General features: G+C 39.3%; 1 protein-coding gene across 1 annotated transcript in view; it reads left to right on the top strand.

Moving 5' to 3' along the window:
* Positions 1-9361, top strand: part of nlgn4xa (neuroligin 4 X-linked a) — a 116981-nt gene extending 107620 nt beyond the window's left edge. The window contains exon 6 of the mRNA XM_069717189.1: positions 3626-9361. Within this exon, the coding sequence (XP_069573290.1) occupies positions 3626-4520 (895 nt within the window). The 3' untranslated portion in view covers positions 4521-9361. The remainder of the gene's footprint in view (positions 1-3625) is intronic.
* Positions 9362-25855: the final 16494 nt, after the last annotated feature.

Genomic DNA, 25855 nt, shown 5'->3' with positions numbered 1-25855 from the left:
CAGCTTTTAGGAGATTTTAGTAACCCTGAGCCCCATGATGGTGCTCTAAGTTCTTTTTTTTCATATTCAAATTTTTATTTGGAACAGAACTGAAACATTATCTTGTAAAACATATTTCTATGATGTTCCCATTTTAACAAGGTTGAAAAGGGGAAAGCATAAAGTGAAATAACTTAAAAGTACACACTGTGTAAATCATAAATATAAAAACAAATAACAATAAAGAAAATTGTGAAAATATGAACATTGAACAGAGCAGTAGCTAAAAGAACCATTTTAGCTTCTTTAACCAAAAGAACCACCAAACATATATCTGTTTGAAGGACCCTGGACAGCGTCTGGTCTCTTACCGAGGTACAATGTGTCAAACTAGAGTGGAACTGATGCTTTTAATGCCTTTTCCATCATAGTTAAAAACAAATTCTCAGTATTGCAGGAGTAATGCGCAGCTCCAGAACACATGGTAGTGATTAGCCTTTTCTTCTCTAACATGAAATATTTGTATTTAAGAAGCTCTGGTGGCATTTTAGGACACCTTCCACCCAAATTCTCTCCAGGAAAGACCAGACGTACTTTTCCATTGTTGTTTGTTCCATTTATTTTCCCCATATTTCCATTTGTAATGTTAAATGTCCTTCCTTTTCCCATTTTTCCTTTAAATAAATTGTTTCATCCCCACTTTGCTTATTTATTCCGTTCTATAATTTGGAAATATTTCTTGAACATATATCTAAGTCTTCCCTTGTTATTGTTTTTATATATGTAGTTTCTAAGTTGTAGAAATCTGTAGAAGTCTCGTTTTATTAGACCATGTACTGTATGGTTCTCTAACTTCAATAAATAGAACTAAAATATGTTGGTACTGTGCAGCATGATCATTATCAATCATATCAGGTAGTGCTTAAAAAAATTAAAAACATTTCCTCAATTTGCAATTTTTTCTAATTTCTGTAATTTTGCTGCAAAAAAGAAAACCTCTTTAAAACTCTACAAACAACAACAACATTTTTGAGAAAATCCACCTCAAAAATCAAACATTTTAGATCGCAATAAAAACTCCTGGAGGGACTGACTGTTCTTGTAATCATGTCACCCTTATGGTACAAGCTGTTCAATAAATTGTCGGAAGTATAGAAATTCACTTAAACATTTTTTTTAAAAATGTGACATTATCTAATGGTTCTGACTTAACATCGTAAAATTACAAGATCCATTTCTCCCAATTAAATACGTTTTCTGGAGTTTTCCTTCTATAATTGTTGGTGCATTGCATTGTGGGAAATGTATCCATCAATAGCACACTCCAAAAGGGACGAGTTTTATATTGAGTTTAAGTGTTGCAGCAACAACGACTGCATTATTTTGTCTTTGAACTTCCTGTGTGGAAGTATTGTGTTGTGTTGTTGTGTATCTGGTAGTTTTACTATCTAATGTACAGAATGAAGGACAAGTCTTGAACAGTCTGACAAATGTATTGATCTTTGGATCAGTTTCCCTGCACAGCTGCTCATGTTACTGTAACAACACTCATGTTGACTGACACAATGTGTTCGTGTTTGTGGTTTTTATGGGTCTCCAACAATATGATAAGTGAGTAGCTGTCCATTAAAAACACGTGTTTATGCAATTTTTCTTCATTCAAAGCACAGAAAGCTCATCTGGTCAGTTACACTGTTACACAGTCCAATTTAAAAATAATAGAAAAATCACACAGTATTAGCTTAATGTGTAACTTTTCAAAGGTAGTTAAAACATAATGTTGAGCGACTTTGGTCCAATCTCAATTCTCTTCCCTCTACTGGGTAGTTGCCCTTCAGAACAGAGCTAGAAGGGGAGGGGCTTAATATCTTGAACTAAGGAAATGTGACACCACATCCAACAGTAGCTGCCATTCTCCAGAGTTGATTATCAAGTCTTTTTGGTTTTGTAAAAACTTGCACAGACTTTACCATCTTTTCCCGCAAAGTTAAAAAGTGGAAACCTGTTTGACATTTCTTCCTGTTAAAGATAGTTTTTCCTTCCTTCCGTTGGAGGGTTTTTTTTTTCCTGTTAAAGAGAGTTTTTCCTTCCTTCTGTTGGAGGTTTTTCTTCCTGTTAAAGAGAGTTTTTCCTTCCTTCTGTTGGAGGTTTTTCTTCCTGTTAAAGAGAGTTTTTCTTCCCTTCTGTTGGAGGTTTTTCTTCCTGTTAAAAGAGAGTTTTTCTTCCCTTCTGTTGGAGGTTTTTCTTCCTGTTAAAAGAGTTTTTCCTTCCTTCTGTCAGAGGTTTTTCTTCCTGTTAAAAGAGAGTTTTTCCTTCCTTCTGTTGGAGGTTTTTCTTCCTGTTAAAAGAGAGTTTTTCCTTCCTTCTGTCGGAGGTTTTTCTTCCTGTTAAAAGAGAGTTTTTCCTTCCTTCTGTCGGAGGTTTTTCTTCCTGTTAAAAGAGAGTTTTTCCTTCCTTCTGTCGGAGGTTTTTCTTCCTGTTAAAAGAGAGTTTTTCCTTCCTTCTGTTGGAGGTTTTTCTCCCTTAAAGAGGATTTTTTTTCCCCTCTGTGCTTACTTATGAATTGTTGAATTGTTGGGTTCCTCTTTAAAATGCTGAAAGGTTCTGCTGTCAGGACTTTAATGTGTTAAGTGTCCTGAAATACCCTGTGTTGTGATTTGGTGCTGTATAAATAAAATGGAATTAAATTGGGATTGGGCCTTAATCAGTATCTGTGGTGTCAGGTCAGATGATTGTTTCTAAAATGAGGACATCTATTCCCAACTTAGACAATTGTCCAACAGGTTGTGTGAACTGATCAGGAGGGAGACTTTTAATTTGTCACTACAAGAGAAGCAAAGGAGAAAAAACAAGAAATTCCCAGTCAGACACCGAGCAGTACCAACACATGTACATTCAGACATCCACACACAAACACACCCACACAGATATTGTGTATCTCACACAGAGTCAGGAGTACATTAGTGTGCAACGGTGGCTCTCAAAATGCAATGCATGACTCAAGATGAGTCCTTCCTAGTGAGCACTGAGACACACCAATACGCCCACACTCCGGTGTGTCGGCTCCAAGGTTGTTGTGTAGCTTTCACTCCCACTCACCTCTCCAAAAGTTAATGAAATCGCTTCCGCAGAGTTGCAGGAGAGGCGACTCTTTCTCAAACTACAAAAAACATCGTCGGGTAGCGCTGATAATTTAGAAAATGTGACAACAGACCTGGAAACGTGTCATCGATGTATAAAGGACCCAGAACATTTTGTCAGCTCGTGCATTCAAATCGTGAGTCACCTCGAAACGCATTAGCTTTGAACAGAGGGAGCAGAAAAACACATGAAAGGCTTTGACTTTTTTTGAGTAATGACTCATCTGGAAGTGTCACGAATTAGTGCTAAGTGAATCTAATGATCAGTTACATTATCATGCTGCTTTCAAATGGTTTAAAGGAAAAGCCAAATTACAGTTACATAAAATGCCCATTTTTTTGGCGTAGTCTTTAGGTTTTAAATGGTGGTGAATGGGGTATAATATTTAGCATGTTTCCTGTTATTATAAGTTCCATTCCTGCATGTCAGCTGTGTCAGAAATAAACTAATAGGTGCCAGATAATAATCACTGAGCATCTTCTTTCTTCTCTTTTCCCGTTTCCAGGGATCCAAACCAACCAGTTCCACAGGACACTAAGTTTATCCACACGAAGCCCAACCGGTTCGAGGAGGTCGCCTGGACCAAGTACAACCCCAAAGACCAGCTCTACCTTCACATCGGCCTCAAGCCTCGAGTCCGAGACCACTACAGAGCGACCAAGGTGGCGTTCTGGCTGGAGCTAGTTCCACATCTTCACAATATAAACGAGTTTTTTCAATATGTATCCACCACCACGAAGATACCGCCGCAGGACACCACGCCGTACCCGTACACCAAACGCTTCCCGGGTAAGAACAGCTGGCCCTCCACCACACGTCACCCCGGGGTCCCGCCCGCCAACACCAAACAGACCACCGACCAGCGCAAGAGCGGCGACCTGACCGACGAGTCGACGGTCGTGATCGAGACCAAGCGGGACTACTCCACCGAGCTCAGCGTCACCATCGCCGTGGGAGCGTCTCTGCTCTTCCTCAACATCCTCGCCTTCGCTGCGCTCTACTACAAGAAGGACAAGCGGCGGCACGAGTCCAACCGCCGTGTTCCCACACCGCAGCGCAACTCGGCCCCGGCCAACGCTCCGTCCACCGCCAACGACGTGGCGCACCTGCAGAGCGAGGAGCTGATGTCGCTGCAGATGAAGCAGCAGCAGCTGGAGCACGAGCACCACCACGAGTGCGAGTCCCTGCAGACCCACGACACGCTACGGCTCACCTGCCCGCCCGACTACACCCTCACCCTTCGCCGGTCGCCCGACGACATACCCTTGATGACGCCCAGCACCATCACCATGATCCCCAACTCGCTGGCTGGCATGCAGCCTCTGCACAACTTCAACACATTTGGTGGCAGCCAGAACAGTACCAACTTACCCCACGGCCACTCCACCACGCGGGTATAGCTCATCTGGGACGGGACAGCGCCGGAGTCCCACTGGACATCCACATAAGGCTCATACGAGGGACTGACTGTGGGAAGCACAGACTCCAAAGTCTCAGCAGATCTTATTTTGGTACCATGCCTTCTTGGAAAGTACATACATCATAAATTGATCTTAAACTCATGAAAATATTCAAAGTGAATGTTACTATAGTAATAAATCTTTTTGAAGCAAAGCTTCATGGAAGGTTTTCGAGGCGTTTTACCAAAAGAAAAGGCAACCAGTGGATGACTGTTAATATTCTTACAATACAATATGGACAGTTTCTGTGTTGACAAAGAAGCCTCTGTGGAGGCTTTTGTGCCAAAAGTACACAAAAGGAAGCAACAGTTGTTGAAAAGCAACAATGGAGCATCATCTTTTCATGAACCTTCATGCATCAGACACCTGACTTGGGCACAGAAGTTCTACACCCAGCCTGAAATGTATTTATGGAAACTTTGTAAAAAACAAAAAGGAAAAAAAAAAGAAGAAAGACAAAAAAGGTATATAGTTGTGCGTGAAAAAAAAAAAAAAAAAACTTTAAAAGAGCTCCTTCTATTCTTCTTTTACTTTGGCTGAGATCTTTTTTGGTTCTTTCAGCTCGTGCTTTCTGTTGAGGTGTGTGTAAATATATCCAAACATTCTTCATTATTTTCCGATTATGACCTGCGTTTCATTCGTTCTCACACAATGACCAAAATGCGATTCCATCCCTCAGAGAGTTGCACACCGTGCGTCTGCAGGTCGCCACACACAGTACTGTCTCATGCATTGCTTTGTGTCCACTATTTTGACATTGCATGTCCAGGAAGAGCTTTACTCGGCGTTTCTCAGACACGTCTCCTGTCTGAGAACGAGGACCGACTGGATCCCATCACCTGCCGTTATGCTTCCAATAGTTTTCTTTGTGGGCTTTTTTCTGTCTTGCAATCTCAGCACTGCCTGAGCTTACAATGTGACCAGCAATGTATTATTTAGAAATAAAAAAGGCAGTGAATTTTTTGTATTAATATTAGTTGGATATGTTTGTAAAGAAATATATGTTAGATATTTCAAATTGTCATATGCTAGCAATATGTAAAGTATTGTGCCAGGCTTGTGATATTTTGGGTTACAAAAGCAAGTGAATGAGTGTAAATATTAATGATATTATTATAAAATTACAACACAGTAACCATTAACTATTTCCGTTCTGCATCCTATTACAAAAAAATGGAAGTACATCCAGAAGATTTTAAGCTACATTTGTAAATTCTATAAAAAGATATATTCTTGCCATTTGGTCCCTAAACCAGTCAAGATAACAAGGGTTTTAACGTAGACTTTTAAAATCCTTAGTTTGTCTTATATTTGTTTGCGGTTTTGCCTTAAGTGATAATAGACATATTTCTGGCTGGACACCTGTATAAACTTTTTCTGCAACATTTTTAATAAAATATCACAGTATTTTCTAAAAAAAGAGAAAAACAAAAATCACGGTTTAATTGGATTTGATTGGATGATGTGTGTTGTGTGTGGATGTCAGTGCATATCAGTCTTATAATGCAGGAAATTCTCAAATAGTGGCTTTTGTTTCGCCAAACTGCAGCGAGAACTAGTAATTCAATTTAAACAGGCATGTATCAGAGGTAAAACTTTTTATTCTAATATTCTTAGAATTAGATTTATACAACTTTAAATTTCTCCCCTTTTCTAGTTAGTTGTGCTGACGGAAAATATTTTGTCGATGTTAACCTTTTTCAAATATTTCCACTCAGTTCTATTTTGTTATTCCTTTTATTAATATAAAACTGCAATCAATAAAACTAGCTGCTCCAGCGCAGATCTTCCACATTAAATACCAACAGCTCAAAAGTGTTTGGTCAAATTTTAATGTGAATAAAAAATGAAAAAAACAAAAGTGCAAAAAGGCTGTTCAAATTGATCGGTAGCAAACACAATAAAAAAAAATTTAAAAAAAATAAAATAAAAAAGAGCAAAGCAATGCAATACAAAAATATGAGCGGATTTAATAAGGTCAACATTATACACAAATGCAACGCTAAATGGTAGTAGGGACTGGTATTGAGTACCTGTTAGTTTTTATTAGCAATGAAGGTACACAAAAATGTTTTTATGGGTCACGTCTGCACAAGGGAGAAAACCCAAACGCACAACTAACACATACAAGCAAACAAAAACTAATTACAAAAGCTGGCACACTAATAAGGCAGCAGAGGCACTGAAGCCGAGCTGCGAAAAACAGGCAGCGAGCTCAGTTACACAACAGAAACACAGACGCACAAACACAAACTGAATACGCTCAGGAGAGGACAACATCGAGGGACAGATTAAACGTATCAGGACAAGGTATAATCACATACGTCTGTAAGAAATTTATGAGGTATTTCACGTTTGTAAATATCTGAACACTCGACTTTGTAATTTACATCTTGAACTGTCAGACCCGATCCGATCATGTCGGTTCAGACTTAAATTATTGAATTATTCCAGCAGGATTGGGAGGGTCTGGCTCTGCGCCGCGCTGGATAAATGAACCGTGTGACGGCCCAGTCTGACAGCTCGTCCTAGATTTTTTCCCTCCCTGTGCTTTCTGATGTCAGTGATGTCCCCGCCCACTCCCTGTGCTGATGTGCCCTGCGTTCCGAATCGCATACTATTTGGTTGCGTTGTGTCTTCCTTTGTTTTGAAGTTTTCCCGTGTGGACCTCCCGACATTGTTGCGACCTGAACGAGCCGGGCATAATAGCCGTGTGAGGGGGCGGGGCTTTTCCAAAACCGTGGGTCTGATGTGTGGTGGAAATTACAGACGAGGTTAACCAGAAGAAAGAAAGCTGAAGCCAGAGGAGGCCTTGGCGACCCAGGTGTTGCATACAGCTTGGTTTTTAAGCACTAAATAGCTGCTTAGTTTGCAGGTGATTCTCTCCTGTTTCACTGGACATCATTTACAAGCTTTTTATTTTTAACCATGAGCCCATACGGCCATCTTCTCTGTTCAGGCTTGGTGCTCCTCCGTCAGGCAGTTTATGGTGGTGTGCCCCAAGAAAAGAACACAATCGTCGTACATTACTGCCAAGGACACAGTTATGAATGCACCACAATATCGAGGTAACCCATAATTCAGCAGGCTGATTATATATGAATGAGCAAGCTGTGACATTAGAAATTATTGGTGCAAAGAAAATGTGGGATTTAGATGAAACACGACAAAAATAACTCCACCTCCTTTATAATAAGAAACCAGGTGGGTATTTGAACTGTTGACTGACAGTACGTCAGCGTGAGAAGAGAAATGTTACAGTAGAAACAATCGTTACTAATCACTGATTAAAAAAACGGTATTCCTGCAAATAAATAAGAAAAAGTGGAAGATGTTTTTTAAAGACGGACTCATTCTGGTCATAAATAGCACATTATATGATGAATTCTGTTTAATGGACATTTGACAACACTGATTCCTTTGGTAACAACAATGCTTCTATTCTGCTGTTTCACAATACGAGTCAACAGCTCTGAGGACATAATTCCTCCCTTTCCTGGATATTTAAGATAAGATCCGATGAGATAAGACTTTGTTAATCTAGAAGTGGGTAGAATTAAATGTCACAACAACTTAAGGATACAGGTCAGAGTAAGATAGGTACACAGAAAGAAGCAATTACAAATATGCATACAATAAAAAAGAAAGAATAGAATAAAGAAATAAAACTATAAAAAAATGTATGAATACAACGTGACATGTGAATAAAAACAGATAATTGTTGCACGTAGGTGATTAAAAAGATATTTTGTTAATTGTAAATTTCCCAGGATGTATTGTATATTGCACAGATACGAGTGTGCTTTATGAGTTCTATAAATATATATTATACAGGATAGCATTGAATAAACATACAGAAAAAAGAAATATAGTGGAGCCTCTCAGTCGTCCTCAATAGGAACCGCCTGTGTTTGATACCAGCACTATTATTTGAGATGATCTTTAAGAATTTACCATCTAAAGTCCAACAAACTACCTCGATCTCCGCCTGGGATCAGGATGAATACATTACGTCTCGTTAGATGTAATCTGCTGTGATTCTTTATGGTTTATTGCTCAGGTTGATGCTGTGTTACTATGAACTCTGTTACAATCAGAAGTCCGTGTTTTCAGAAAAAGGTAGCTGGACTCCCGATGCAGCTGTGCGGCGCTTATTGAGTTAGACTCAATCAATACTGGCAATCTCACACTTGAAACTTTTGAAACATTGAATTGCATCTGCAAACAGTTTGAGCTCTGCCAGCTAAGCTGTATTCTCCAACTGTTTCGGCCTCTGAATTGCTGTTGTGGGGAAAAAACAGGGCGCACTTCTTCTGAGCTGAATAGCAAAGAGTGCTTCTGCAAGGCCTCCCCTGACACCCCCCTCAGAGCATCCTGTGTTTAGTAAAACCATCTCCTCCTCCCCCTCACCTTCATCCCCACCGTTCAATCCATTGATCCCCTTTGCAACAAGGCAAGCAAATTAGCTTTTGACTTAAAACCGAAGTGACAGGGGGAAAATTGAAATCTTTAATAGTAATCTGCAATTACAGAGGCGCAGTGGATGTCTCCATAACATCTCCTGTTGAGCTCCCCCACAAGTCTGACACGCGAGAACACTTTCATGATACAGAGAAAAGTTTTCTTTCATTAACAAAATGGTTTGATCCATAATGTATGATGCGGCGAACGAGTCGTATGCACGCCGAGATGAATATTTATCCTGAGACTTGTGTGCAAACAAAGCAGCGTGAATTGTGCAGGCAGCCTTTTAATTGGCATGTTGTTTATGCTTAGGGTAATGGGGTGGAGGTGTGGGGGTAGGGGGAGGGGGGCACGAGACGGTGGTGGGCTGCCGAATGCTGGAGACTCGACTGGAAGTTAATTAAGCTGGCAACAGCAGCTCCATCACTCAACCACAGTCCCAGAACTGTCATTCAAGCGCGCCGCTCTCCAGGCAGCCATTACCGAGGCGTATCGATCGCCACGGTGACAAGGTAGTGCACCAAATAGGAGCGGGCAGGGATGAAGGTTGTGTGTGTGTGTGTGTGTGTGTGTGTGTGTGTGTGTGTGTGTGTGTGTGTGTGAGGTGTTTCCAGGTGCTCTGAATACCGCACAAAACCCCACTGTGACCAGCTGTGGCGAGGAGCTCGGCCCTGCTCCTCCAACGTGAATTAAAATGCAGGTAAACGCCTCGGCAGCACCGCCGGTTGATTGCATTCCCATCCCTGGGTAGCTGGAGCCTTAATAGATGAATATGAAATCTTCAGAGTCAATATATATGCAGTAAAGTGGCGAGGAACCGAGGTAGCAGTAATGGCCTGCAGAAATCCTCCTCAGCATCTTTTACTTTGGAAAATATTGTCCTCGGCTCACATTCAGCCTCCTCGATAGTTTTCTCATCATTCGCAGCACACGGCACCCGACCGGAGGAACTTTCTGGTTGTCCATGTAAATGAGTGACTCGGAGGTGGTGGCAGCAAAAGATCATGGGGATTCATGCCAGCTGTATTTATATATCCCCTGCCACAGCATACGCCTCCACCAAACTTTCTAAAAATAAATTAATGAAGCAAAAGTGTGTGTGTGTGTGTGTGTGTGTGTGTGTGTGTGTGTGTGTGTGTGTGTGTGTGTGTGTGTGTGTGTGTGTCTTGGATGCAGCCATTACAATTTCTTATGCAATAAAGCTCCATAATCGCAGGTTATTATCATATCCAGAAATTTGTGAAAGCCTTGTGAGTTATCCAGGGCTGAAATAACACAGTAGGGCTTACAATGAGGCTTGTGTATATACGAGGGAGGAGCAATACGTTTGGAGACTGCTCCCGTTGCACCTGAACGCATCGCAGCATCGTGACGTGCACGACGCACAAAGAAGATGTGCCCTTCGTGAGTAAGTACTCCAAGTTTTTTTTACTTTTTAACGCAATGTTTGTTGTCATGTTGGACAACCCTGTTGCCATGGCGCCACGGTTCAGGTGGTTCAAGGTCCCAGCGGAAGTCGGTGCTGACAGTCTGACTCTGGGGGACGAGTTCACAGTAACACAAAGAAAACCCACCTGGTGTCTCCTGACCTGACGCCTTCTTCGGTCTTTGGACGGTGAAGCTCCGCCCCTCTTACTGTAAATACAGACAGAAACACACGAGTTTACCGTAAAAACCCAAACAATAAAGAGCAGCAGATAGATGTGTTTTTTGTTGTTTCATTGTGTCACTCGGGTTTCTTACAGCAGAGCTTCCAACAAAAGGAGAGCGCATCATACTGAATAACTACATAATGATGATAATAGCTCCATTTTAATTGTGCAGAGATGCTTTCATTCCCAACAGGCTTCCTTAGAGTCTCAAAGCTTTTTTTTATTCTTATTTTATCACCGCTGCTCCCAAAACAGCACGAGGACTCTTTGTGATGGTAATTGGAAATAAAAAAACAATCTCTGCTGTCTTTTATTAGAATAATAATCCATCCACCGGTAGATATTTCCCCTGATTATACATGAAACATTCCGGTCATTCCGGACTCTGTCAGGCTTTGACTACTGTTCTCCTTCTGTCTTCTCGGCTTTGGCAGCATATGTTAATTACATATTAAAAAAAAACTTGTTAATAAATATTCCTATTGATATCCTTTAATGTTTGGAAATTCTTTCCGGAATTTATCTTCTTCTTTTGTTGTTGTAAGAAAATTGTTTACACATAGAGTCATCACTTTCTGCTGTCGGTACTTATATCATAAGTGCTTCCTTCATTGTTCTATTAGTGGTGCTTGTAAGTAATGACTATGTACAGTATCTGCTTGTAGCCGGGGGTAACCACAGCTAACAGGACCAGTTGATGACCAACCCTGTGAAGTCCAATATGCCCAAAAGAGGCAGACTGAGTTGAAATTAAGTTTAAATGTAAGTTCAACGAAGAAAATCCATGACGTTGTGTGATGGTTTACTTCCACCTCGGTGGATTAATCCTGCTGTGATATTATAATATTCTTCTGTCACTTCTGCTTTCTGTCAAATCACTCATTAATGATCTGGTCGTCACCATATTTGCCCGATGATCTTTCTACCTGAACTTCAGAGCCAATCACTTTCTCATCCCTGTTCTTTAAATATCAATATCAATATGGTATCTCCTCCCCGTCACCTAACGGGGTTTTTCCTTCCTTCTGTTAGAGGTTTTTCTTCCTGTTAAAGAGAGTTTTTCCTTCCTTCTGTTGGAGGTTTTTCTTCCTGTTAAAGAGAGTTTTTCCTTCCTTCTGTTGGAGGTTTTACTTCCTGTTAGAGAGTTTTTCCTTCCTTCTGTTGGAGGTTTTTCTTCCTGTTAAAGATCGTTTTTTTATTCCTTCTGTTGGAGGTTTTTCTTCCTGTTAAAGAGAGTTTTTCCTTCCTTCTGTTGGAGGTTTTTCTTCCTGTTAAAGAGAGTTTTTTTTATTCCTTCTGTTGGAGGTTTTTCTTCCTGTTAGAGAGAGTTTTTCCTTCCTTCTGTTGGAGGTTTTTCTTCCTGTTAAAGATCGTTTTTCCTTCCTTCTGTTGGAGGTTTTTCTTCCTGTTAAAGAGAGTTTTTTCCTTCTGTTGGATTCCTTCTGTTGGAGGTTTTTCTTCCTGTTAAAGAGAGTTTTTCCTTCCTTCTGTTGGAGGTTTTTCTTCCTGTTAAAGATCGTTTTTTTATTCCTTCTGTTGGAGGTTTTTCTTCTTGTTAAAAGAGAGTTTTTATTTCCTTCTGTTGGAGGTTTTTCTTCCTGTTAAAGAGTGTTTTTCCTTCCTTCTGTTGGAGGTTTTTCTTCCTGTTAAAAGAGAGTTTTTCCTTCCTTCTGTTGGAGGTTTTTCTTCCTGTTAAAGATCGTTTTTTTATTCCTTCTGTTGGAGGTTTTTCTTCTTGTTAAAAGGGAGTTTTTCCTTCATGTTCTAGCACAATTTTTTTTAAATATCCTTATACCCCACTCCACCACCTCCAGCACCAGGGAAACATTGTGGTTTGGTACAACTATACACTCTTTTTTTTAAGGCTGTGTTCATTGTCATGGTTTAAAGGGAGGGAAGTCTTAGTTCACTGAAAAAAAATTACATTTGCATTTTGCAGCACTTAAATTGGGCTTTCGTTGTATTGTGTGAGCTTCTTTTGTTTGTGATGGAGAGGCCAGCAGGACCCTGGTGATCCTGGCTGGACTAATGCTGTGAGATGGAGCATCTGGAGGAGGCAGCTGGCCTCCTCTGATGTCCTTGTTTCTCTTCTTCATCTCATTGTCTCATCACAACCGCAACCTGATGCCAATCAGTTCAAAATGTTTACAGTCAACAGTGTGAACTGGGAGAGCAGAGAAAGAAGGAATAAATTAGAAATAAATGTTTTTATTTCGAGGAGGGATACGTTGTATGATTGCCGAGCAGACGCACTGCCATCTTGTGCGCTAAGCACTTGTTCAGTGGATCTCATCCAACTTCAAAACCCACTTTCTGATAGCAGACATGTGGGATTCAGATCAGATTATTGCTATTGTTCAACATTTTATTTTTCTTGCCAAAGTAATTGTTGTCACAATGAATGTTAGAATGAATGTTTTGGATCAAATATGAGGCCAGATTTCTTGGAGTAGGGGGACGACTTAAAATTAATATTCAAGGTGGACATCGTGGAAATGGAAGAAGACAAAACAACGATGTCCAAAAAAAACCTAATCAATTATTTTCAGTCCAATAGAAACATTGAAGAATAATATAAAAAGCTTCTTTGTGCTTTGGGGCAAAACCTTGAACTCAATCTTTCCCTGTTTGTCCATCTGAGTGAGATTCAATCGAGGCTGTAGGTTCGTAGATATCCAAGTAAGTTCACCTGTTTCATGGAAGCAAATTCATAATTTCTCCACTTTATTTTACTGATAGTGAGAACAGCTACTCTCTAGATCAAAGTTTTACATTTGGCAATACTGTTTAACACCTTGTCATCGTTCATTTGACCAGGGTTCTTAGGAATTACATGCAGCTATTCATACTTTTATCTACCCAACTCGGAAACGCCATCTTCCCAGTTCAAAGGGAAGGCACCATACGAGGGTGGATCAATACGCTCTGAGACTGCTCACTAAATCATGTGTAAGCAACAACATTTTTACCACTTCCTCATTCTGGTTAAAGCTTCCTCCTGCTCCGTGCACATCGGGAGCAGTCTCTGAACTTCCTGATCCACCCTCGTGTTTTAAGTACACTTTTTTCCGTCTATCCAGCCAAAACAACTCCTCCTAATAATACAATTGAATATCCATAGACGCCATCTGTACTGTCACTTCTCCGGCTCGTGTTCATGTGGCCACCACCACAAAGGATCCTGACTGACCTCCATCTGCGTTGTTTGCAAGGATGTCATTTTCACACACATTGGTCCGTGGTTTGATGGAGGCACATGAAGGAATATTACCATTTTACAACGACTTCTGTTGATCATAGTTTTTTACTTTGTAATAATGTACACATATTTCAATATAATCTGAAGCAATTTATCGTAGTATAAATGCTGTTTATTCAAATGAAACACAACTATAAGATATAGAACAATAACAATAATGAACTTTTTATGAGTAATTTCATGTTCTCGGGGAGGGAAAAACTTCTACCCTTCATTATTTAGTGGATTGTTTACATTATCAAATGATATGTTTGTCAGATTGTAAACTCATATTTCTGAGTGACAAATGAATAAAAACTATAAGAAGTATACAAATAGTGGTGAATCTGAAGAGGTTTTGCTGAATTTAGCTCTCAGATTGGAATGGAAGTCATGAAAACATCATACATGTTGTGAGCATGTTGTTCTTGTTCAGGCTCCTCTTCATCTCTGCTGCCTGTAAATTACTGTTCATCATATCCCATCATATCCAGCTCCTGTGCAGGAGAGCGGAGATGGAAACTCTAGCATGCAGGATGTGGAGGTCGGTGCCGCGTGTTATTTTGCCCTGCTGCTCCGTCGCCAGATGAAACAGCACAGATGATTTATGGAGGCCGGCTGGACGGCAGCAGCAGGGAGCAGCGTTTTCACCGCACCGCAGACACACACAAAATTGGCTTACTCACAAAATGTAAAGGGTCTGTCTCCGACTAATAAATTTAATCACGGTCTTCCTCCCCTGCAGGTTGTTGTAATGCCGCTGGATTACAGAGGTCTCTCATCTCTCCCCGTCTCTTTACGGCAGACACAGATGTCGTCCTGTCAATATGTTCTGCAGCACAAACACGCAGGATCCTCTGAGGAAGGTTTTGGATTGTTTTCCTCACCAGCTCGGATCATAAATCAAAAGTTTAAAGGAACACGCTGTGAATGAAATGTAAGAGGAAGATTGCCAAAGTTCAGACTACAAATCTTTAATGACTCCTGCCAACTTTGTGACTTTTCTAAAGCATGTTTCACGATCTCTACTACATTTTTATAAATATGAACATAGTTAACTCCATTGTTTGTTTTCTAATAATACATTTAAGGGCTAAAAAGTTGCCACATCTTGGCAACTACAAAAGCCTCAGAGACGATGCAAAATATTGAAATCTGGCTGCAGGGATTTGCTCTCATTCTGACTCAAGAGTGTTATCAAGGTTCAATATATCATATTCTTTCAGGAGATAAGGCCTTGCTCCTGAACTGATAATGAGTCAGTGTGAGCCTCATGTTCATGTTAGCTGATTTCTGTTTAGTTTTGCAGGAATTTGGGTGAAGTAACCCTTTAAATTTGTGAGTGAGAAAAAGTATATTATTATATATGTCATCAAAAATTAAATCAAAATATCCAAAAAATAAAAACATCTTACTAGTGTATGTCATCAAAAATATGATAAAAAATATAATATTTTCAAAATGTTTTATGACATTTGGAATGATAGAGGATTGTATGACTCTTTTATGAAATTTTTGATAACAAACTGCTTCAAAATTTGTATGACCTTTTGTCAAAAATACTATTGTATGACATTTTCGACTCCATGCTGTGATATGACATTTTTATCACATTTTAGACATATGTTTTTTCATATTTTGAATGACAAACTATTTTATGACTTTTTTTCATTACGACAAACTATAATATGACTTTTGTTTCATATTTTGAACGTGTTGTTAACATTATGAAAACAGTCGTTTGCGGTGTGCTCTGTGCTTGCTAATCAGAAGAAACAGAAGTGGCGTGTACTGTTGGACATGTGGTCTAAATTTTGGAAATAGCAATACTGTATGTTAAATTTTTGTGCATACTGTATGTGTTGAATCAATATTAATTAAACAGCATCTAAACCTCGTATTTTGACATGCTTATTATCACAGGAAGTCAAAACATATTACTCGTTATTAGGTAGTCGTTAAATTTTTTTTTTTTAAATCCTCGATTTACGATTTCCGCAATTTTTACAGCAAAAAATGTACTTAATACTCCACAGATTATATTGACATTTTCATAACATTCGCTGCCACTATGTAACAATCACAAAAAACCTCAGTGAAATCCTGGAGGGACGGATTCATCTGCCGCAGTCCAAGACACACCTGAGCAACCATTTGTGTGCATAGAAGAAGACTTAGATCTTTTACTTCAACACATGAATATTGGGAGCGAACACCAAAGTGTTGCGTTTCTATTTGTTTCTGTCGTCTCTATTTTTGTTGGGTGTACGTAAGGTCATTGTGTAAACGCACAGTTTGATCAGTCCAGTGTGGCCTCTTTATTTTCTACTGCTGATAACTGCAGTGAAAAGAGCAGAGTCTCACAGAGGCGTGAACTAAACAATTATTAAAGCTCCCATCATGAAGCATCTCCTTGGAGGACCAGAGTGAATGCATAGCTAATGTACACGTGTTTTCTATGGGGTAATGAGTGGAGGCTGTGCAGCCTCTGTGCAAATTCTTTCCCCTTGTAATAAAGTGAGCTCTCACAAAGGGCAATAACAGCATCTGGCTGGGCACAAAAATAACAGGTGTGCTTTACTTCAAGTGTTACTCAGGAGGTACGATAGGCTGCAGGCACAGCATGAGGGTTTCACTGCATCATCATTATTATATCTACAACATTTCACATTACACATTGTTGAATGCATGTTGTAATTCATTAGAGTGTGTTTCTGATTATGATTCAAGACATGTTGCAATTGCTACTTTTTGCCTCCATAAAGTACCAGAAGGAATAGGGAAGTATTTCATATGTCCTGATTAATAAGATTAAATTATATGTTCAGAGGACTTACTCTGTGAATGCTGGGAACTTCCGCTGCAATTCACAGGCTGTGTTATAATTATAAAGTGTTATTTTGGTATTATGTTACTAATGTAAAGAATTCCAGTGAACAATCCTACTGTATGAACAATACAACAGTGGATTGGTGATTGTTTGATGAAACTACAGAGAGCTGGTGTTTTAGGAAATCTCTGTAGTTGAACAGTTAAATAATTTTCAACCAACCAACAAAAACGATGAATTATAGCAGTTCTCCATCCATTGTTATCACAACAAAGTGCAACTTTTAAAACAAATGACTGAGGTTTGTATTGTTACGTCCTGGTTCTGGGACAGAGATCTCCAGGTGAGGAAAGGAGTTTCTAAACAAACAAACATGATCTATGTAATTTAAAAAAAAATGATAATAACATTGTACCACACTGCCATTTTTAATGCAAACGAAAAAACAAGAATCATTGTTTAAGCAAGCGGCAACGTCTGGGTCTGAAAAATGAATTGCCAAAAACTGCAGTTCCTGGAATGGCCACTTGAAGTTGGCTCCAAAAGCGGGTCGATCCCCACACACACTCATGTTGAAATGCCCAACTTCACAGCACTGCTTTGAGTGATAGGTGACTGCCTGAAATCCCTGCAGGTTTCAGGAACACACATCATTCAGCTCGCCTCAGCTCCATCCACCAATCGACTCCATTTTTCGATCTAATAGGACTAAGGTGGAGTCAAGCATTGCCAATATGGCCCAAGCTTCAAAACTGCTTTTCAGAAGACCAGTGGGTGACATCACAGACACTAGGTCCATGTTTTATATTCAGACTGTGTTTACCTTTACTCCTCTGCCACCTTGATGGTTTGGTTAGATTTTGGCTGGAACAAAGGCTGTTTGGTGACATCGCTGATTAAATCTCTTTAATCGAACACTAAAGGCAGCAAACTCACCTGCAGGCGTCAGCAATTACACATTTGTCTGGGTCCAGTGCAGGGACATGTTATGTGTAATGTCAATCATTTCTTTTATGTCTGTGGTTCGTTGTTGATAGTTGCTAAATGATGGAAGATGATGGCAAAGGAGACCAATAACCAAAGAGCAGAATAACAGAAAATCAAGCAGCTGTACAGACGAAATAGAGATGCTCAAAACATGATTTGGTTTTTGGTCTGCAGACTTGCTGTGCACTTTCTTTATACTGGTCCGCATCACCCACGTAGAGGTGTACACTGACATCCTACACACTCCCTCAGAGGAGCCTGTTGGAGCACTTAGTTGGAGGCTTAAATGGGGTAGCTAATAATAGTAAAGCCCAAAAAAGAAGAATTTGTTTGTCTCAATTTGTTTAAATAACAATAGACCTGAATAGGACGATAGACATCAATACACGGAATATAAATACAATACATGGCTATTTTTAAAGAAATGATGAACATAAACAAATACTGACAATCTCAAAGGGTTAAAGCTCGTGATCTAGATGTGTAAACTGAGGCTCAACACTTGTCTGAAACATGACTCTGTACACCCTCTTCAATTTTAAAGGACAGATTCTTTTCCATTTGTTGGTTTGTTAGCTGATGTCAAGTGGATGACATCATGTTTCTATCTGGTTTCTTCTTTGGAGAGTTTTAACATCATTTGTGGACGCAGCGATGAACTGTGTTCACAGACGATGGTTTTCACAAGTGTTCCTGAGCCCATGCAGTGATTTCCACTCCAGGATAGTGTGTTTTTAATGAGGTAGAAAACCGTATAACCAGTTACTGTACAGTAACTTAATTTCATTACAATCCACTGTCTGAGGCGAAGCTCTCATATAAACCATAAGATGTGTTGCAGTGCATACATTTCGAGGTCCAGCAACTCTGTGTGAATGTCTCCACAGTCGTTTCCAAACTGATTATGCAGGTTTGTTTTTTTTCTATTGTGATTGCACAGAAGCATGAAGGTCATCTAACAAAACATCTGTGCGTGCAGCAGCAGCAGCACAATCAGCGTACTGTGGGTTTATTGATCGTCTCTTTATTCTTAATTCACAGGCAGCTTATTTGGAATTTTCATGAAAAATTCTCAGTATCCAACATATGCTGGACAGTTAACAGAGACACAGGAACACACAGTGGGGGTCAAAAGCAGAGTAATTAACAGCTCGGGTCAAGTGCTAATTGCTACGCAGTGGCAGAATGTGTGTCCTAATCAACGGCTCGCCTGTCATAAAGACACAGCCAACTCATGCATAGCAGAGATAAAAATACACACATACTTACGGATTTGTCATCTCCTGGGCACTGAGTGATCAGAAGGGTGGCACAGAACAGTAAACAACAGCTAGAAGCAGGGCATGCATACTGCATTTTGCCTAAAGCATGAAAAGATAAAGGGTCAGTGTTCTCATTCACTCCGAGATGCTGCTTCTTTTTAACTCGCTTTAAATAACTTATACACTATGCTGATACAGTAGAAAGACACTTTTTATTTTGCATTTGTCCTGTAGTTATTAATCAAAAATTATTCAGCAAGTTTCTTAACAACCAATGCTGTAAAAACAAATCCTCATTAAAAAGAGAATAACTACATAGAAAGCTCCAATGATTTTATTGTACAGGATAACGAACATGGATGCACTCTGTGTTCTCTTTAACTCATTTTAGGAGTTGTGTTCAGATCTGATGATGTTTTCGGTCATATTTATTCTGAATTATAGAAAATTCCAACAAACTTGTATGCAGCTCTGTGGATCTCATGGTAGAGAATACATTACATTTCATTACATTACATTACATGTATCTGACTCTTTTATCCAAAGACTTACAATAATTTCATTTCAACCATGAGGGTTCAAACCAGAACAACAAGAATCAAGAAAATATCATTTCTTCCAGAAAGCCAAACTACAAAGTTCTATCAGTAAGTTCTATTTGAAGATACTAAAGTTCTACTGTTCAAGGTAAAGGAGGAAGAGGAGGAGAGGAGAAGGAGGAGGAGGAGGAGGAGGAGTGTTTTTAGTTTGTGGTGGAAGATGTTCAGAGTTTCTGTCCTGATGTCGGTGGAGCTCATTCTACCATTTAGGAGCCAGGACAGCAAACAGTCATGATTTTGTAGAGTGTTTAACTCAGTGAGGAGCAACAAGCTGATTGGTAGAAGCAGGGTGGAGGGAGGGGCTGGGATGTAATTAATCTTGTGAATGTGTTTAGGGAACCACAATCATGCTAAAAAGAAACCCACACTGTGTCACGGTGGGAAATGGTGGCCTCCAAAAAGCCGGTGTTAAAGTCCAGCATTATTTTGACCTGTTCATCAACCCCAACATCCTCCTTTCACTAAATATGTGTTAGTGTTCCTCTGCACCCCTAAAAGACAAAGTAGATACCTTAAAAATATACAAAATATGGAAAGAAATTACAATTCAAATGATAACTAAACTTAGCCAGAGATCAAACATCACATTTCTGATATATCCTGGGCATTACTGGACATCCCAAAAGGAGACCATCAGGGTAAAATTACATAAGAAGTCTCCCCCAGGGATGACATCTGTCTCTCACAGAATTCACAGTGACTCCAACCTCCAACCTGTCCTCCAAGACGTGTGTTCATTGTTATCAATGACCAGAAGCAAGGATAGAGAAGACTACGACATCTGGGTCTCTCAAGGAAAATGCTAATTTCCCCTGACTTATCCAAGTCCCTCCGGTTGAGAGGGAATTCACTGCAGCCGAGGCTGACACTGGAGTCTGAGCTAAAAAAAATACAGAAGGCATCCACAAATCTACAAATGTATCTGTATAAATAATCAATTTATCTACTTGTACTTAAAAGTGAATTATTCTACAAAGTAAAAACAACAAGAAACAACATCTTAATGAACAGTTCTCTTAATATTTCTAAACTGTCCAGCCGTTGCTAAATGATACAGTCTCTTTCCTGAAGAGTGTTTTTTAAGGTCAGCTCTTTAAATTCCAACGAGGTACTTCCCTTAGTCCACTAACAAATAGTGTTCTCACATGTTAGGACTCGTACTTGTGTAGTGCAGGAATTTTGAAACTGTGGTTCTGCACTGACAGGAAATGACCTCAGCATGTGAACACATCACCCTCCAAAATATCTGCAGCTTCAGCAAGTTAATGCTCATAAACAATCAAATATAACGCTCAATAAACACCGGCAACAGCAGTGGAAAAGAAACACGTGTTCACAAAGCGCAAGCGGGATTTCACTTTAAAACGGACACAAAACCTGCACAAGAGTGGAAAAAAAGGCCCTTGCGCTGTACCAAATTGTAAATATGCTTTGATAAAACAGATCCTCTGATACGTTACATCTAACATCTACATCTACAAATTGCGACAGCGCCAAGTTGAAGCTGTAGTTACCATCATGTATTGATCTTAGCAGGGAAGTTCATGAATAAGTTACCTGTAATATGAAAAAAACTTTAACTATGAAGATGAACAACTCAGTAAATGTATTAAAAGAAATTAAATAAAAGAACGTCAAATCACATGCAGCCACTGGCCTCTTTATTAAATACATCTGCTGTAAACCAGTTTACTCATAAATCCAACCTTTACAAAGCTCAGTCAGCTGTTTGATCTACATGAGACTCAGAATCTTTGTGTATTTATTAAATTGCCCAATGGATGTAGATGTATCCTTTTTCATTTTTCCAAATGCCACGTCGTTCACCCTCTGACTTCAAGCACTTTGATTAGATAATATTTTTGCAGCAGGTTCTTAATATTGTAATGGCTTCCTAATGGCTGCTATTGAAATGAGACATTTGGAAGCATAAATGTGCACTTATATCATCATTCAACGCTGTTTTCTATGATTTGCATTTGAATGCAGCGAGTCTGCATCAGAGACGGATGTTTAAAAGCAACATCTAGAGGAGATAAGGAGGTAAAGCTGGAGCCCCGGTCCAGACAGACGCTCTGAGGTGACTCAGCTAAAGACCGAGGTTCACCGCAGACAAACCGGTCTGTCCAAAGAGTCAGACAGCTGGAGTACAGAAACACAAACCTCTTCTGTCCATTTGTCCGACTCGGAGGGTTACAGACGTTGCTGCACACACAGCTGTCACAGTTTGATGGGAAGGAGAAAGAGCTTTCAGACACTTTAAAATCTCACTGATGCATTAAGAACACATAAAAAAACATTAAACGTGAATCCACTGAGTCTTTTCAGGTCAGTTTCCTAAAGATCTCCGTTTACATCTCAAAACAAACCTCCCAAGAAATAAAAAAAATTAAACTATCATCACACTTATCGACGCTCAAAATCATCATTCATAGAAAGAGATCAGAGACTCAATGTTGGCTTCTATTGCTGTATTGAAATGATAAAAAGAATTGAGTTTTATCACACGGTACTTTGCTAATGTCAGTTTGAACTTAATGAATGTTAATTTTGAAGATGGAGGTTTCTTGTTAAAAGAAAGTTTTTCCTTCCAGTAATAAGTAATAACTAATAAGGATGTTTTTAAACTGTTGGGTTCATCTATATCATGTTTTTAAGGCTTTGTTGTAAGAAATAATGTTCACTTGCAAGCCTAAAATCACAGCATTATCACTGAACCTCTACGCAATAAGTAAGAAAGGAATGAATCTTCTTGTGGGTTATTTCATCCATCATTTCAAATTTTTTTTAAATTTATATTAAGATCATTTTTTCCCCTGTTCTTTTTTTTTCTAGTGCATTAATACAATATATGTTTAAATGTGCACATTTGAACTGTCTTATCAGGATTTTTGATTTGAGATTTTATTTATTTATTTTGCACCAATTTATAAACACTTTTTACAAGATAAAAAAAGTACAGTAAAGTTATAGAAAACACAAGATTTACATGCAGAAATAAAATTGCTACAAAAAAATAATGGAGACAAATAACAACAAAATGTATATAACAACCACAGCAAAAACAATGAAGTCTATATAAAAGCAAAAATATATGACTATGTTTTTTTTTTTAAATTATGTTTAGTTAGTTAAATGTTTTTTTTTTTAGCACCTTTTAAAGCATTTATAGAAGAACAGCTTTTTGTCTGATGGGAGAAAAAAAATTCATAATTTGGTATCAATATATCGTATTGAAAGGATGATCATCCCTTATTCTGACGGGGGGTTGTGGTTGGTCTTACTGAAGTTAAACTTCTGTAGAAGCTGAAAGGAAGAACAACATTCATTAAATATTCTCTGCTCGGATTATTTTTTTCCCTCAAAGTATTCAACATGCAGCCACAACAGAAGGCAAACATGAAAATGAGATTAAAGCTGTGAGACTGAACTATTTTGGGATCTTAAATAATTGAGAGAACTCCAACAAGAAACTAGTTTACTGTGGCTTTTTATTTGTGGTGAGTAATCCACTAGCTTGATGAATCCTCTGTCAGGATGAGCTGTGCTGCATTCGTGTGAAGTTACAGATATTTCATTACAAAAGGTTTTCACATAAAAACATTCTGTGGGTGTTTTTCCTGAAGGCGAAGCAAGGTTTGAATGAAACATTTCAAAAAGGAGATGATTCAAAGTATTTTACATAAAACCATAAAATACATGAAGATGAAATGTAAAAGCAATCTCAGACAAAATATATAAAAACATCCATCCATTATCTATACCTGCTTTATTCTGGGCAGGGTCACAGAGGGGGGGCGGGAGGGGGAGGGGGGGCGGAGGCTATCCCAGCTCACATTGGGTGAAGGCGGGGTTCACCTGGACAGCTCACCAGTCCATCACAGGGACAACACTTACAGACAGACGGAAACAAAGACCGTTCACGCTCTCATTCACACCTCAGGGACATTTGTAGAACCACCAGTTAACCTGAGGTTCATGTTTCTGGATGGTGGGAGGAAGCCGGAGAACCGGGAGAACCCACGCAGGCACACGGAGAACATGCAAACTCCACACAGAAAGGCCCGGATTCAAACCTGCAACCTTTTTACTGTGAGGCGACCGTGCTAACCGCTGCACCACTGTGCCCCCACTATAAAAACATGAAAATCTAAATCAAAGAGTTAAATAGAAATTTAAAAAAAAGATCAGGTTATTATTTGATATATTAAAATCTTCAGCCTTGATTTGAAAGAGCTGAGAGTTGCAGCTGACCTTCTGTTTTCGGGGAGTTTCTTCCAGATATGTGGAGCATAAAAACTGAAAGCTGCTCATCCATGTTTAGTTTTGACTCTGAACTCCGGGGACAGAAAGCACAGCCGTCCCACACGACCTGAGGGCTGACGGTTCATAATGGATGTATGAAATGCATTTTGGCCCTGAACTGTTCAGCGCTTTACAAACTAACAGCAGTATTTTGAAATCAGTTATTTAACAGACAGAAATTCAATGTAAAGATCAAAGAACTGGATGCTTTTTCTTTGTCTTTGTGAGAACTTGAGCTAAGTTTTTTCAAATCCTGCATCCTTCAATCCTTGATATGTTGTGAAGGTGATAGTAGTCTGTCTGTAATTGTATTAGTGTGGCTGTTAAGATTCAGGTCTGAGTTCATGACGACTTTAATGGACTGATGAAATGTTGTCAGTGTGGCTTCATATCTGCATGTGATCTGTATCTGGATATGTTTTTTGGATAATAATATCTTATCCATGCATATGCATTTACATCTGGTGTGAAAACACAGTCTAGTTTTCTCATTTGTTCCTGCAGCTTGACTTCATCTTCATGTGCAAATTAGATACAGTAGGTGTTGCTGGATAACTTGTTAAGCATGGTGAGCACAAGGTCAGAAGGGGAAACTGAGCTCTACTGTTTTGTATTTCCAAGTTAACGCAACTGCTGCTTCTGTTACTATTTCAGTATATGTTTGAAATATAGCCATTCATTCTTGTTGTAATGCTCTTACACCACTAATTCTCCTGTCATTTCACTCCCCTCTCACTTCTCTCCCACCAGTAATATCACCTGACCTGTGCCTGGTGTTACCAGACCCAAATTATCTGCATGGATATATATATAGATCTATATCTATATATATATATGGGTCTGACTAAGCTCCATATTGAATTGTTTCCAGGTGTTGTATCCTATTCGGTGTAGACCTTAATTTTGACACTATTTGAGCAGCTTTTAACCAACTAGCACCGACCACCATATGTGCTGAAACTCTACCAGCGCTGCAACCACATTTAGACAAAAAAAAAAAAAAAAAAAAAAAAAAACATGCTGAAATTCATGAATAAAACGTTAATGAAAACAGGGTTTCCAGACTGTAATTGATGCAAAGGAAACTGAAAGCTGTGAGCAATAGTGAGCAGGCTAACCTGACCTGCATCCACTTCCCTGATTCTGGTTCAGAGCTCACATCTTTCCCTTTGCTTTCCAAACGCTCTGTTTGTCCTGTTTGTTGTCTGCTCCCTTTGACTCACCGCCTGCCTGCTTTATACCTTGTATCTGCTTTTAGAGCTCATTTTGCTTTTCCTTCAGAGTTTTTTTTGTGGCATGCTTTTGAGTCCTTTAAACCGAAACGTTGTCAGCTTTTACCTGTAGCTTTTGTCTGGCTGACTCTGTGACCTTTTAGCTGGTCAGCTTGATCTTTGTCTCAGCGTGTGCTCATGCTGTAGAGACTGCCTTCATGCAGGATGCAGTAAATCCCCTTAATATTTCTATACAAGATGACTCGTGTCTCTTTCTACTAGTATTTATTCATAACATGTTTGATTTGCAGTTGAAAAATAGTATTCATGTTATGTAATGTAAGTTATTTCTTCACAAGCTCTATGAGAAAACGGATCATCTGAATTGACACAAAAAAATATAAAAATGCTTCATGACTACAAACCCACTGGTGATGAAAAAATATGCCATTTCAGAGCTGAGAGCAGGTGTAAAGTGATAAAGATTGTTCACAGTGTATGAAAGGTCTTATTCACGCTGATATTATTTACTAAGAAAGAAAATAAAGAAGCGAATCCCCTCGGCCGCTCGGCTTTACAAGATGAGATCACTGTAGAACAACGTCTGCATCACAGCTGCAGGAGCTTTATTAGCAAACATTTCCCTCAGCTAACAATGACCTTGATGCTCCATTTACAGGGCAAACCTGCTCAGCACTGCACTCTGAAATACCCACAGGGGCGACAT

This window comes from Brachyistius frenatus, unplaced genomic scaffold, assembly GCF_029030835.1.
Source record: "Brachyistius frenatus isolate BFR_SWC_R1_liver_20210118 unplaced genomic scaffold, ASM2903083v1 Contig_170, whole genome shotgun sequence".
NCBI lineage: Eukaryota > Metazoa > Chordata > Actinopteri > Embiotocidae > Brachyistius > Brachyistius frenatus.
This window is presented reverse-complemented; position numbering and strand designations above follow the sequence as displayed.